Source organism: Polyodon spathula, chromosome 3, assembly GCF_017654505.1.
Source record: "Polyodon spathula isolate WHYD16114869_AA chromosome 3, ASM1765450v1, whole genome shotgun sequence".
NCBI lineage: Eukaryota > Metazoa > Chordata > Actinopteri > Acipenseriformes > Polyodontidae > Polyodon > Polyodon spathula.
The window spans coordinates 81909568-81922319 of record NC_054536.1 but is presented as its reverse complement, the minus strand read 5'-3'; the positions used below and the strand labels follow the sequence as shown (position 1 = coordinate 81922319).

Sequence of the window (12752 nt, the reverse complement as noted above, 5' to 3'; positions counted from 1 at the left end):
TTCCCCTTTAAGAAGCTAAATTTGTTAATTACATATGATGGTGCAAAACATTTGGCCACAGCTGTAGGTCACTGCCCAGAATATCAGGTGTGATGTTGCACATCCTAACTGCATCTCAAGGATGGTTGTGTCTGTGTCATCTTTCCACAATGCTCATGTTATGATTACGTTGTCAAACATAAGGTAACAAATTCTATTTTATTTTTCAGGGTTGTGTTTACTGTTTGACAGGGTTGTTTTTCATTAAGCTAAAACATTAACTATCAATATACCTTTCACTGCAAACAAATATTGCAACCTCTCTTCTATAGCCCTACAGTACAGTGGCCAAAAAGTGCAAAAAGGTAGCAAATCTACACAGGACTGAAATGAGGTGGGAACATTAGAGAAAGGGGTGGCGATATCTGCAGCCCCCGCCCAAAAACAAAACACCACATTTTACTTCCGACAGACTTTCTAAACGATGCCCCTGCCTTTCTTTTTTTTTTTTTTACTACAGCCTATGCCTCACAATAAAAAAGGTTCACTGAACCCCCCCCCCCCCCCCCAATCACTTCATGTGATTTGAACTCACTCTAATGCCCTCAAGCTGTTGTCAGACCATGTGGCCTACAATAAAGGTACCAGATTTCATCACATTACAGTATCGATAGCGTTGTATTTGAAATATTTGCTCTGAATCCTGAACATCACAAATAACCAAAATATTGTCAGCACAATAAAGCAGAACCAGTAACAATAATAATAACTCTAATAACAGGCAAGACCATGGATATTAGACCATTGGTTCACACTCTAATGCAAAGGTATAAAGTCACTGGTACATGTCACAGCATATCTTAGTATACAACACTACCAAAGTCACAATATCCTGCCTCAACCAAATCTCATAAAATTCCCCAATCACAATCAAAGGTGCAGTCAATTATACAAGACACAGCTACAAAGCGTTGCATCTCAGCTCAGGTATCCAAATGACATCAAAGCAGTATGGAATGAAGTGCCAGTAGACAGCCCATTTGGGAGTTTGTACAGGAACTAGCATGTAGAACTGCATTGGAAAATATCCCTGTTATAGCCAAGATTTTTGTTTCTATCAGTTGTAATTCAAGCTGTAGAGATCCCTATCTGGAAACACTCTACCAGTAGCGTTTCAAATCTTACTGGGTTGGAATCTCTACCTTGACATATACAATACACATCCTGTATCCTGTACATGTGCCTGTCTGGCTCGAAGTATGGATGGCAAAAGTTAACATGTTATATTTAGTTACTAGACAACACACAAGTACAAGCCTCCTTGTATGATTATATGATTACAGTTATATGTGCACAGTGTAAAGCCAATTGTTTTTTATTTTTATTCCATATTTACTCAAAGTCTTCTACATAAATATGCAGTCTTATACATATAAACGTTGCAATGTTTTTTTTTCAAACAGTAATAGTATTCTGCACAGGGGTGGAGGGGGGGCTCTAAAGCAGATACCCTTGCTTGAGGCTGGCCCTGTTACCTCATTAAAAAGACTTACACACACCTTTAAGGCTCCAGGCATGTAACAATATGTATTTCACCATGTGTGTTTTTCTTTGGGCATATAAACATAATATCTACAATATACTGGTTTTGTTAACATTCAGAACATAGCTACTATGTATTGTCAGAATTACAAAAGGATACTTTAAAAAAAAAAAAAAAAAAAAAAAAATATATATATATATATATATATATATATATATATATATATATATATATATATATATATATATATATATATATATATTTTTTTTTTTTTTTTTAACAGTAGCTATGGTGCTGGTTTATGGTTTTACAGACACTGACTAATCTCAGCCTATGATGGTGAATGAGTGTGTGGCATCTAAAGTAAATAAAAGATATGAGTAATTCAAATAACTGGGAATAACACTTGTTAAAAAAGTAAGAGGACAGTAAACAAACTATGGAAATACAATCTGAAGCAATTTACGCAAACAAATGGTTGCATGTATCATACATGCTAAAAAGATTATATCAAGAGAGACTACTAACATATCTTAAACAGAATAACACAGATTTAATTATTCTAACCACAGACTAGAAGCCAGATTAAACAGTTACATAAATGCTATACTCACAAAGAAAGAAAACAACTGGAACAGTGTACTACTGTACTGTATGCCATTTATTTAGGAGAACAGTTCTTTCTTCTCGACTCCCATATAACACTTAAGTTTCATACAAAGACGACGAAGGTTATTGCTTCCTTTTTCTCTCACTGCCTAAAAACTATGACAGTTGACGTTTGCATACCGGTTGCCTGCCAGAGGTGGTTTCCTTCAAATCTCATGGCCCTTAAAATGTTCCAGCAGAGAAGCAGCAGCCAGCAGCATCCAGGCTTACATATTACTTCTGGCTTCATTCTTCCAAGATAAATACAGTAACTTTCAAGATAAATATGAGACGTTAGGTAGGAAATGTGGAAGGCAGTCTCTTAGTCTGAACTGATGATGGTCCTCATGCATTGTAAAATTGACTAGCTTTTAATGTTACTTATCTATAAACTAAATTTACTGTAAGTTCTCCAGATAAAGCAAAATGACAAACGTATTCTCATTAAGTCACAAGAGTGACCTCTAGTGTAAAACCGAGATACTTTCCCTAGAGGCATGATCACAAAAATCAGCTGCAGTCATTTTGGAGCCAGTATGTACAGCAAACAGAATATCAAACACAATTGTATTATACTAACATTAGTTACATATATTACGATAATATAATATGAAACGTTATACACTTACACAATGGAGGAAGTGCATTTTGTCACATATTAACATAATGCTTTTTGTACTGGTTTGACTTTCATAACACTTAAATAATTAACTTGATACAATTAAATACACTTTAGTCTGTTTTGCTTGTGTTCGTTTAATAAAAACAACACTATTACAACTCATTCTGTATTGAATTTAAAAGTGCACATTTTCAAAGTCTTGCCTTTTACGACAAGACATGTGTTGTCATTTTATTAAAACAACCCAAATATGTTTTGTTCCCTGAGGGCAGCCTCTGAACTAACATGACTTTAGCTGCCAGCTCAACTGATTGGAAACAGAAGTAGGGCGATTTCTTAAAGGAACTCCAAGAACTTAGAAAACCCGTTATACATCTGGAAAACCCACCCTAAGCAACATTTGTCACACACATTTGTTAAAAATGTTCATTGGAGACCAGGCATTTCGGTTTGCAATGTAACATAGGCTACTATAATGACAACATATTAACCTGATCCCACTCCTACTGCATCGTACATATAGTATTTTAATACTAGTTCTGTAAGATTGTCACCATCATTTTTTGGTTAATTTGGCTGAAAGCAACAAAAGATTTAAAAGAAACATAACTGCATTTACACTCAATAGTGGCTACCGTTTTAATCATATTATATGGCTGTTGTACCAAAGTTAAAGTTAACGAAAAAAAAAAAAAAAAAAAAAACATAAAACAAACAAAAAGCATATTCTGTATGTTACTATTTTAGGAGTAACAATTGTTCGTCGTTTAAACTTTTATCAAGACAATCTAATCAATTACACCCGTTTGAGCGACTCGGAACTCATTGTAACATTTAAAACAAGTAAATCAGCAGGTCACATTTAGCAAATGACATCTTCTATTCTCTTTCACCAAAATGTATTGACAGTGTACTACACATCCCGCTCTTGGCGTCCTACTTAACCGATATCCAAAACGCATCTTTGCAATACAAAAAGCCCAAACAATGCACTTACTGGAAACGGCAAGATTGGTTAATTTATAATTTGACAACTTGAAAAGGAAAACGTCATGGTCAAAGTAAGTGGTATGGCTTTCCACTAGTGTGCACGACTGGATTTAAGCTTAGTCTTGAAACCCCATAGAGCAGAATGTCGGTCACTCTGGCCAGAGACACTAATCCCTGCCCTGCCAGTGAAAAATACTAGTTTTTTTTTTTTTTTTTCGTTTGGGGTTTGGATTTACAAAGAAAATATCTCATTACAAAGAGACGGTAAGTACAAAGAGATGATTCATTGGATCGGCATTGAGTTGATTAGGAAGGGTACCTTCTGTTTAACAAAATAAAAAATCCCCCTCCGGCAAAATTACTCCACAATGGCGTCTTTCATTAGTAGATCTGGGGCACTTAGGAACTGAAACAGGCACAGAGCAATCGAAGATCGGGCAAAGCCTCTACCGAATACTAAAAACTGTATGTTAAAATATATGCCTTAAGACATCCCTGAAAGAAAGACCATCCGTTTCCCAAGCTATACGCGCCACAAGCTAACTGGACCGAGCGCTCAATGATTTCTAATCGTACGGGTTGAGATATTTTAGTCTGAGTTTGGATTGCACGTTTATGAATTTCGATCTGAAACATATTTAAACAGATATTTCGATTAAAGCATGGATCATTTCGCAGGAAGTGGTTAAAATATTTTTTTTTGTTACAAGTGTGGCGCTTCTCTCCTGGCACATGCGTAAAAGCAGCTGCGCCTAAAAGTCCCAGCCATACCAGCCCCAGCAAATAATAGCAAACCAAATCTATCAGTTCTTACCTGAAACATTGATGAACATCCAATCTCCTTTTCACCTCGCTTTTCGTTCGATTTCTTTAGCGATCTGCTTCCCTCGCTATACCAGAGAGAAATGCAATAGCTTGGCTAAGGTAGACAGAACAAAATAGAGAATACTTGCTTCAGGGCTTCGAAACCCCTTAAGGCAAAGATCAGGATACAATTAGCTCATGCCTCTACTCCAGTCTAAACCAATCTGCAAAATAAAACTTAAATTAAATTAACTGATCACAGAGGCAGCATGTTGGCCTTTCACTAAATTGATCTTTTTTTTTTTTTTTTTAAAGATCCAGCAAAATCTACATAAAGCAGTCTGACTTCAGCTTCCAACTTGCCTATTGCCCCTGTCTTGCACAGAAAAGCTGATTTTAATCGTTATGATTAGTTTTGATGTAACGTTACCGCAGGCGATTTCTACAAATGGATGGAGTGTTTCTTTCCCAGAAAGGGAAAAGCAGCAGATGATGATAATTATATAGATTGTTGGTTGTGTCTTGAGTTTAGTGTGTGTGTGTGTATCTTTTCAAGCCTCTTTTTCAAGTGCGAGGTGACATTGCCGCTGCAAGGAGGTCGTGCAACTTGTTGATTTTAGTATCATCTCTCTTTTAATCAATGCATGAGGGATAATTTGGAGAGGAAGCAATGCATGTTTTCTTCCTTTGGCTATGTAACTTCCAAAATGACGTGTATAAATAAGCACATGGGGTCTGCTTTGCCCCTATCATGTCTGAATCAGAGCCTTGGGGAAGTGCACTAACTCATTTCAAATGTTCAACCATGCAAAATTCTAAAAGATTGACAAGAGTTCCCAAGCTTAAAACAGTGGGGTAACTATACTGGAACTTATAGCGCATGTGCAGCTTTTTTTAACTATAATAATAGCATGTAATATAGCATGCATAAATTGATACATAACTACCTGATAATTAGTACATATTAAGTATTTAGACTGTATTATATAGTAGGATAAACAGCTTTAATAATTGCATAAATTAATAAATTGTTTTCACGTAATTCATTAGCATTATGGTTTTATACGACTCTAATGCTAATATAGTCAGATTCGGAAATGCGAAGTTATTTTAGTTAGCTATAAAATGCCATAATTAATTTCAATGAAAGCACAATACCCACTAATAATGACCCTAATCCCTAGGAGACTGTCAGAATAAAAGCACAAACTTTATCACAAACGCAGCACTTTTCAAGATTGCAAAGCACGTCAGTTTTGGTTACAATTAATCCAAATTAGTACTTTATACTGTACTGTTAATCACATACTAGAATCACAACGTATTTTGTTGGGATGTGAATTATTCTAAAACCGTATACTAGTCTTAGTTTCAGATACCAGTATTTATCGCAGCCACTTAGAAACTGTGACAAAGGTAGGACTAGTAAGACGTTTTAAATTACATTTAATTATTTAATTACTGCCATTATTTGGATATTATATATGTTATATATTGCTCAGAAGGATACCACAAAACATTCATTTAAACGAGCTACAGAAACTAAAAACGGAACTCGATTTGCAAGTTCAGGCAGTGTAGCCTACAATTACATTTACAGCGGCCTCCACAATTATATATATATAATCTCACGTAGTGGCCTGTCCCAGTGATCTACGTATGTGCTCTCTGTCGCCCCCTGCTGTTTGAATCTATGAATGTGCTCTCTGTCGACCCGTTGTTTGAAGCTAGACAGGGACAATTAACTCACAACATGGTGCCTGAGAGTCCTATGTTCACGTATATTTAGACCCTTTGTCAGTGATCTATGTTTATAATGCTTTTATGATTAAAAACAAAGAAAATACACAAATTCAGAGAGAGAGAGAGAGAGAGAGAGAGAGAGAGAGAGCAGTAGATTATGCATCACATTTTGGTGATGTGTTAAATTCGGCAAAAAAAGGTAAATGCACTTTTTTCCACAGTATCCCCAAAACACACACGGAGCATATATTTTCAGCATGAGCTTATGACAGCCATTTTATTAATGTCAGACAACTGATATTTTAATGATTAAAACAAAGCTCTAAATACAACCACTGTTTAATGTATTCTGCTGGTATTTTTCCCCAGGGTAATTTATTGAACTCCTTGTTATCTTTAATAAATACACAGCTATTGCGTTTTCAGTCTGTTCAGGAGTTTTAGGTTAGCATTATTTAGATCTGCTTCTGTTAAGATCATTAAAAAAGACACTTATAATAATGCTAAATCAAGTTTAAATAATGTAATTTTAGAAAGGAAAATTCCATACAACAATTTTTACAGCCTGCATTGTTAAAACTGAGAACCTTATACTCTGGGTTTGAATGCGATCATATGTCTGTTTGGATTCCATAAAGGTGTGCTACAAAACCATGAGAAAACAATTGGCTACACTAGAAGAACAGATTTGCCTTGCCACTCACAGCACCACCCATCTATTTTTGTTTTTAAATGAGTGTAAAATTCATTGTTCACCCTTTATATGGTGGCTGTTTATACTGAGGAACAGGTTATAGGCGATATGGTCATATTTCTCCCATATTACCATTCCACTAACAGTTTCATTCTTGTTATAAAGCTTAACACAAATAGCACAACCTCATAACTGTGGCTCCTATCTATAGTGTTAGCAAAGGGTAGCATGAGATGCACATGGTTAAACACTAGGCTTGTGTTTAAGAACAATTCAGTGAAATAAAGACTAAATCTTCTTTTTTTTTACTGCCGTCCATCAACGCTCCCCAAGGAACTTGACAGCTTGAACAGTTTTGTAAAGAAGAATTGTCAAATATTGCCAAATCTAGATGTGCAAAGTTGGCAAAGACCTATCCCAAAAGATTCGCAGCTGCAATTGCTGCTAAAGGTGCTTCCACCAAGTATTAACTCAGGGGGTTGAAGACTTATCCAATTATGATCTTTCAGTTTTGTATTTTTAATATACTGTATAACTTTTTTCCCCTTAACAGTGTGGAGTATGGTGTGTAGATAAGTGGAAAAAAATCATCATTTAAATGCATGAAACTCTGAGGCACTGACAGAACAAAATGTGAAAAAAGTTCAAGGGGGTGAAAAAATTATATACCCTTCTTTGGAGAAAAAATAGTCCCTCAAACAAGGTTCTATTATTTGTTGTAAACATTAAACTGGAGGTTTTCAACATTTCCGTTTATTGTAAATTAAAATGAGTGAAGCCTCTGTGCTGATCTCAATCGCTCTGTAAACACAGCTGACATAACCTGCAACGTTTGCCTTGTTAGTGACCAAGCAAAAAATGCCAATCATGTATTTTTGTTGATAATGAAAAGATACATAAAATGAGGCAAAGACAAAGTTCAGAGGAGGAGCAGAACAATGTGGTGGCCGCCTTCATGGAAGAAAAATAATTCGAAGTGGGAAAAGAGGATTCCTCCTGTTAAGAGGGCTCCCCATCGGAAACCTATATGGCTCCTAGCAGTCTGCTGGCAGACGAGCTAGCAGCCCTTGTGGGCAGAGCTGCTGCCCGGGTAGATCCCTTGGACTGAGGAGACCCAGGTCCGCCGATTATTTTTTGAAATCTCTGTGATGGCTACATAGCATTGTAATCTACTCCCGGTCCTCCTTGTGGAGTTGCAGTCCTTGTGGGGTAGCCCAGCATCAGCGCCCAGTTGCTCCAGGCGGGTGGAAGCATTGTATGCCCTCCAGGGCGCGGAGAAGCTGGGGCTCCAAGGTAAGCACGTTGCAAGCCCACCTGCCCCTGTTCCTTCTCGGACAGTCAGTGTAGTTGGTGCTGTGCCAATGGTTACTAGGTCTGCTGGCGGCAGCCGCCTCTGTCCTCCCTCTCCTCCATATGCGCCCTTTGCAAGCATGGCTCAATGCCCAAGTGGTTCACCCAGCCTAAGGCAGACACTGCTGGCTGACAGTGTCTCGGTAATGCTGGCATGCCCTGAGCTGCCAGAATAACCCCCGCCACGTCAGAGAAGGAGTGACCATGGGTGTAGTATACCGGAGGCAGATGCTGCAGGGCAGGCATGTATTAGTGCTCATGGACAATACCGCTGTCATGGAATATGTCAATCGCTAAGGGGGTGGGGGTTACGATCCCCGGGGTTGCAACAAGTGGTGTTCCACTTGTTCACCTGGGCACAACCACTTTTTCTCTCCCTCAGGGCAGTCCACCCGCCTGGGGTGCCAAACCTGGCAGCTGAGCTGCTGTCGAGGGGGCTCCTCGGCACACAGTGGCGCCTGCATCCCCAGGTGGTAGACATGATTTGGAACAGGTTCGGCAGCACAGCAGTCGACCTGTTTGCCTCAGAGGAGTCCACACATTGCCCTCTGTGGTTCCCGATTCAGAGAGGCATGGGCCCTCTGGGAATCGATGTCCTAGCCCAAGCTTGCTGTATGCCTTTACCCCTCTAGCACTGATTCCGTCCTTCTTGGAGAAGAACAGAAAGACGGTGCGAGGATCCTCCTGGTTGACACACTGATATGGTTTGCAGCCCTGACCCAGCTTATTCAGGGACAGCAGTGGCAGATCCCTCTATGCAGGGACCTTCTCAGTCAGACTCAGGCACCTGGGTCACTCTAGCTCTGGGTCTGGCCCCTGAACGGGAGTGTCTGAGTGCCCTCGGACTCTCAGACTCCATTATAGCCACACTGCAGAATGCTAGAGCCTCTTCTATGAGGTCTCAGTATTCTTATAAATGGAAGATTTTCCAGGAATGGTGCTTGGCGAGAGACCATGACCCCACCTTCTGCCCCATGTCAGTTATTTAGCAGTTTCTACAGGACCTCCTAGACGAGGGTAAATCCCCCTGTACATTTTCTGCCTGAGGTTGTTTCGCAGTTTCTCTTGAACCAGTCGGTGGATTCCAGCCCCCCCCCCCCCTTCTCTTCTGAAGCAGATCAGAGACTTAACATCCTCTGCCCTGTCAGGGCACTGAGATGTTACATTGATAGGTCTCAATCATGGCGACAGACAACCCAGTTATTTGTGTGTTATTGGTCGCATACTCAAGGTAAGGCACTTCCAAGCAGCGATTGTCGCATCGATAGTAGATACGATCCAGCTGGCTTATGAGCTGGCTAACCTACCCTCTGCAAGTGATGTTACAGCTCACTCCACTAGAGGGACTGTGACCTCTTGGGCAGTGTGTCATGGGGCATCCCTACCTGACGTATGTAACGCTGCGGCGTGTTCCACCCCATGCATGTTTATAAGGCTTTACTTACTGAGTGTGGCTACTTCAGTGACAACTTCTATGGGTTCCAGAGTCTTTGATGCAGCAGCCTTCCGGTTAGGCTCACGCCAGGGCAAGGCTTGTGGCTGCTTTAGCTCACTGCAACAGCTTGGGTATCCGTTTCCCAGCTCGTAATGGTTGACATACTTACCTTAACCCTGGTTTAAAAATGTGCACAGGTCACGTGACATAAGGATCATTTCCCAACTTATAATGGTTGACATTTCTTTTTCAGAGAACCAGGGTTACGGTAAGTAACCTAATGCTCTCCTGCCTTCAACACAGTGATATGTCACTGAAATAAGAGAGAGCTTGTTATGTAGTAAGAACCTTAACTGTAGTTACACAATAACTGTTACATTTACAAATTACTACACAACCTAATTAGGTCCATACATGCGGGCTTCACTTCAACCGTTTAAACCACTTCAGTGTCCTTAGGACATACCTGGCATGTCCTAAAAACCTATCACTAAAGTGCCCTTAGGACGTTCCTGGTACATCCAGCTGTTCGAGGTGCCCTGAAAAGCTACTGTCTTTTTTCACCATTTAAAAAAACTTGCCATGATTAGGACCCTTTCCTGCAACAACTGATGAAAAAGCACAAAAATAAGCTCGTTGCTGTAGTTTCTGTGGTGAGACAAGGAGGAGTGGTTAAGAAAGCTGTTTTTGGCTTAATTTTTAAAATCTGTATATTTATCAATAGGTTATATCAATTTTTTTCTGCAATTGACAGTTATATGTGTGATATATTCCCTGTATTTTATATTGAAAGTTTTTTTCCTGAGAGTTTGTTTCTTTTTTTTCTTTCCTTTACGCACAGTATCTGGATAAACTACAAATTGAACTCGTTCTTCTTTTTATTTATTTTACTTTTGATTACCAAGTTTTATTACACCTCACATTTGGCTGAACACATCGAGATACAAATTTAGATAACTCATAAAGCTATTTTTGAGAAATAATTTTGGGAAGCTTTTTTGAGTTGTTGTGAGGAAATTTATTATGTTTTAGTACTTTTTGCCAGTGTTTTACCTCAGATTTATTTATTTTTCTTGTTCTTGTTCTTCCCCAAGAAGGGGAAGCCCAAGTCTCCAGCTGCTCCTGTGTCCACCGCTAGAGGGAGATTACTTGCTGCTCTCATCTCCACTGCTATAGGATGAGTACCTACTGCTTTGCCACCACCACCAGAGGAGCTGGAGCTACCTCACGAGGGTCCGCTGTTGCCGTCGCCTCCCCAGGGTCCCCTGCTGCCGTCGCCTCCCGAGGGTCCGCTGCTGTCGCCGCCAGGTGATGCCTGCACTCCACGGTTACAAATGTTACTTACAGACCATAACCAAAAGTGTATTTTCAATGTGTAGTTTATCATTTTCAGTTTTAGGTATACCAATGTCCTCAATGTATTAATAGAGCTTTTTTAATTTGTGAGTTTGTATCAAACGTATGGTGTAGTCTTTTCATGACTTGAGTGTATGCAAGGTTTTTAAAGTCACAAAGTATTTTATAATAAACGCTACTTCCTCCACTAACCACTGTCTTACATTTCAGTTTGCAGAATGCATTTTGAATGGGGAGACAATCTGTTTCCAAGAGAGCACAGCTGACAACTGGATTGCAAAGGGATTGCGCTTACTTTAATAAATTCATCTGGTGCCTTAATAACCTACAGGAAAAGTAGTGGAAACACATGCTTGTATTTTTATTATTTAATTCAAATGCTTTAATCTGCTTTTTTACATCCCATTCTTGCAAAATGGACTCATTTGTTTGAAACAAATGATAAGACAATTGGATTGTACAAACAATTGTTCTGTAGAGCTGAATTCATCAACAATTGTCATGAAATGCTATATTGGTTGAATACAAACATGTATTTTCACCACAATTCAAGTTCCATTGTTCCAACTGTATGGTTTAGTTCATTGTTCAAAGTGTGTTCCATATTCTGTATTCATCCCCACCCATCTACTTGTCCTATATTACCTTCAAGAGCCACTGGACACCCTGCTTTATCAGACTGCTTGTTAATGATTGCTATCGTTTATAATGCACACATTTCACATTTTGGGTTTTATTTTGTTTAACCTGAAATTTGGAACAAAAGCTAATTGAGAGTGAGCCCCTACCAGTACACTGACATTTAAGGACTATGTATAGATTTATTTCAATCCTTCATTGCTCATTTGTGTACATGGCTTCTTTTATAAGTCATTTATAATTCCTATAAATATAGCCTTTTTATAATTCAAAAGAACATAATGTGAGGTTTCAAATGCCTAGCTATCAGTTGCCAAAGTATATTGCGGTTCTAATATTACTATTTCACAGATTGCTTGTGATGAGTGCAACTTGTGGTTTCACTGGACATGCACTGACCCAAATAACCAGCCAACACATGTGGAGAACGTTATTTTTTTTAATTTAATAAAATTTTTGCTACAAGTGCCTCAGAAAGCATTCGAAGACAAATGAGGCGTCCATTACAACCACTTTTCTCATTGGATTAATTACTCAAGTTCACTGCTAGATGTTTGTAATGTATATTCTTTCTAACTGCATGTAGTACTTTGCACTTATCTATATTAAACTTAATCTGCCAAATGTCTGGCCAGTTCTGAAGGGTGCCTAGATACTTTATTTCCTGTGCTGCTGTAACAGTACACCCCAGCTGTTTTGGTTTCTGCAGATTTAAATATCTCGATCATTGACGTAAATTATGAAGAGCAGCAGGTTTAATGCAGATCCTTGTGGTATGTCAATATTTTATTCGCCGCAATTTGAGGTTTTGCCTCTGACCAGTACTCTATTTCCTGCACATAAAACTACTCTTCCACATGTTAGTTATCAAAAGCTTTCTGGAGGTCATGTCATATCTTGTCATATGCATGAAGACAGTTATATACTCCTTGAACATATCTGATATAAT

At 38.8% G+C, this 12752-nt stretch overlaps 1 protein-coding gene and 1 long non-coding RNA gene across 4 annotated transcripts in view; one reads left to right on the top strand and one right to left on the bottom strand.

Moving 5' to 3' along the window:
* The window catches only part of LOC121313490 (BTB/POZ domain-containing protein KCTD1), a 40012-nt gene extending 35255 nt beyond the window's left edge, over positions 1-4757 (bottom strand). Inside the window, exon 1 of one of the 2 annotated variants that reach the window (XM_041246100.1) lies at positions 4597-4757. In XM_041246100.1, coding sequence (XP_041102034.1) covers positions 4597-4605 — 9 coding nt within the window. In that variant the 5' untranslated portion in view covers positions 4606-4757. Of the gene's footprint in view, positions 1-2311; positions 2585-4596 lie in introns of those variants that run through there. The other variant, XM_041246101.1, reaches the window with a different exon arrangement.
* Positions 1-12631, top strand: part of LOC121313491 — a 23443-nt gene extending 10812 nt beyond the window's left edge. Inside the window, exons 1-3 of one of the 2 annotated variants that reach the window (XR_005949999.1) lie at positions 3572-4046; positions 10903-11116; positions 11375-12631. This is a non-coding gene — a long non-coding RNA (uncharacterized LOC121313491). Of the gene's footprint in view, positions 1-3571; positions 4047-10902; positions 11117-11374 lie in introns of those variants that run through there. The other variant, XR_005950000.1, reaches the window with a different exon arrangement.
* Positions 12632-12752: the final 121 nt, after the last annotated feature.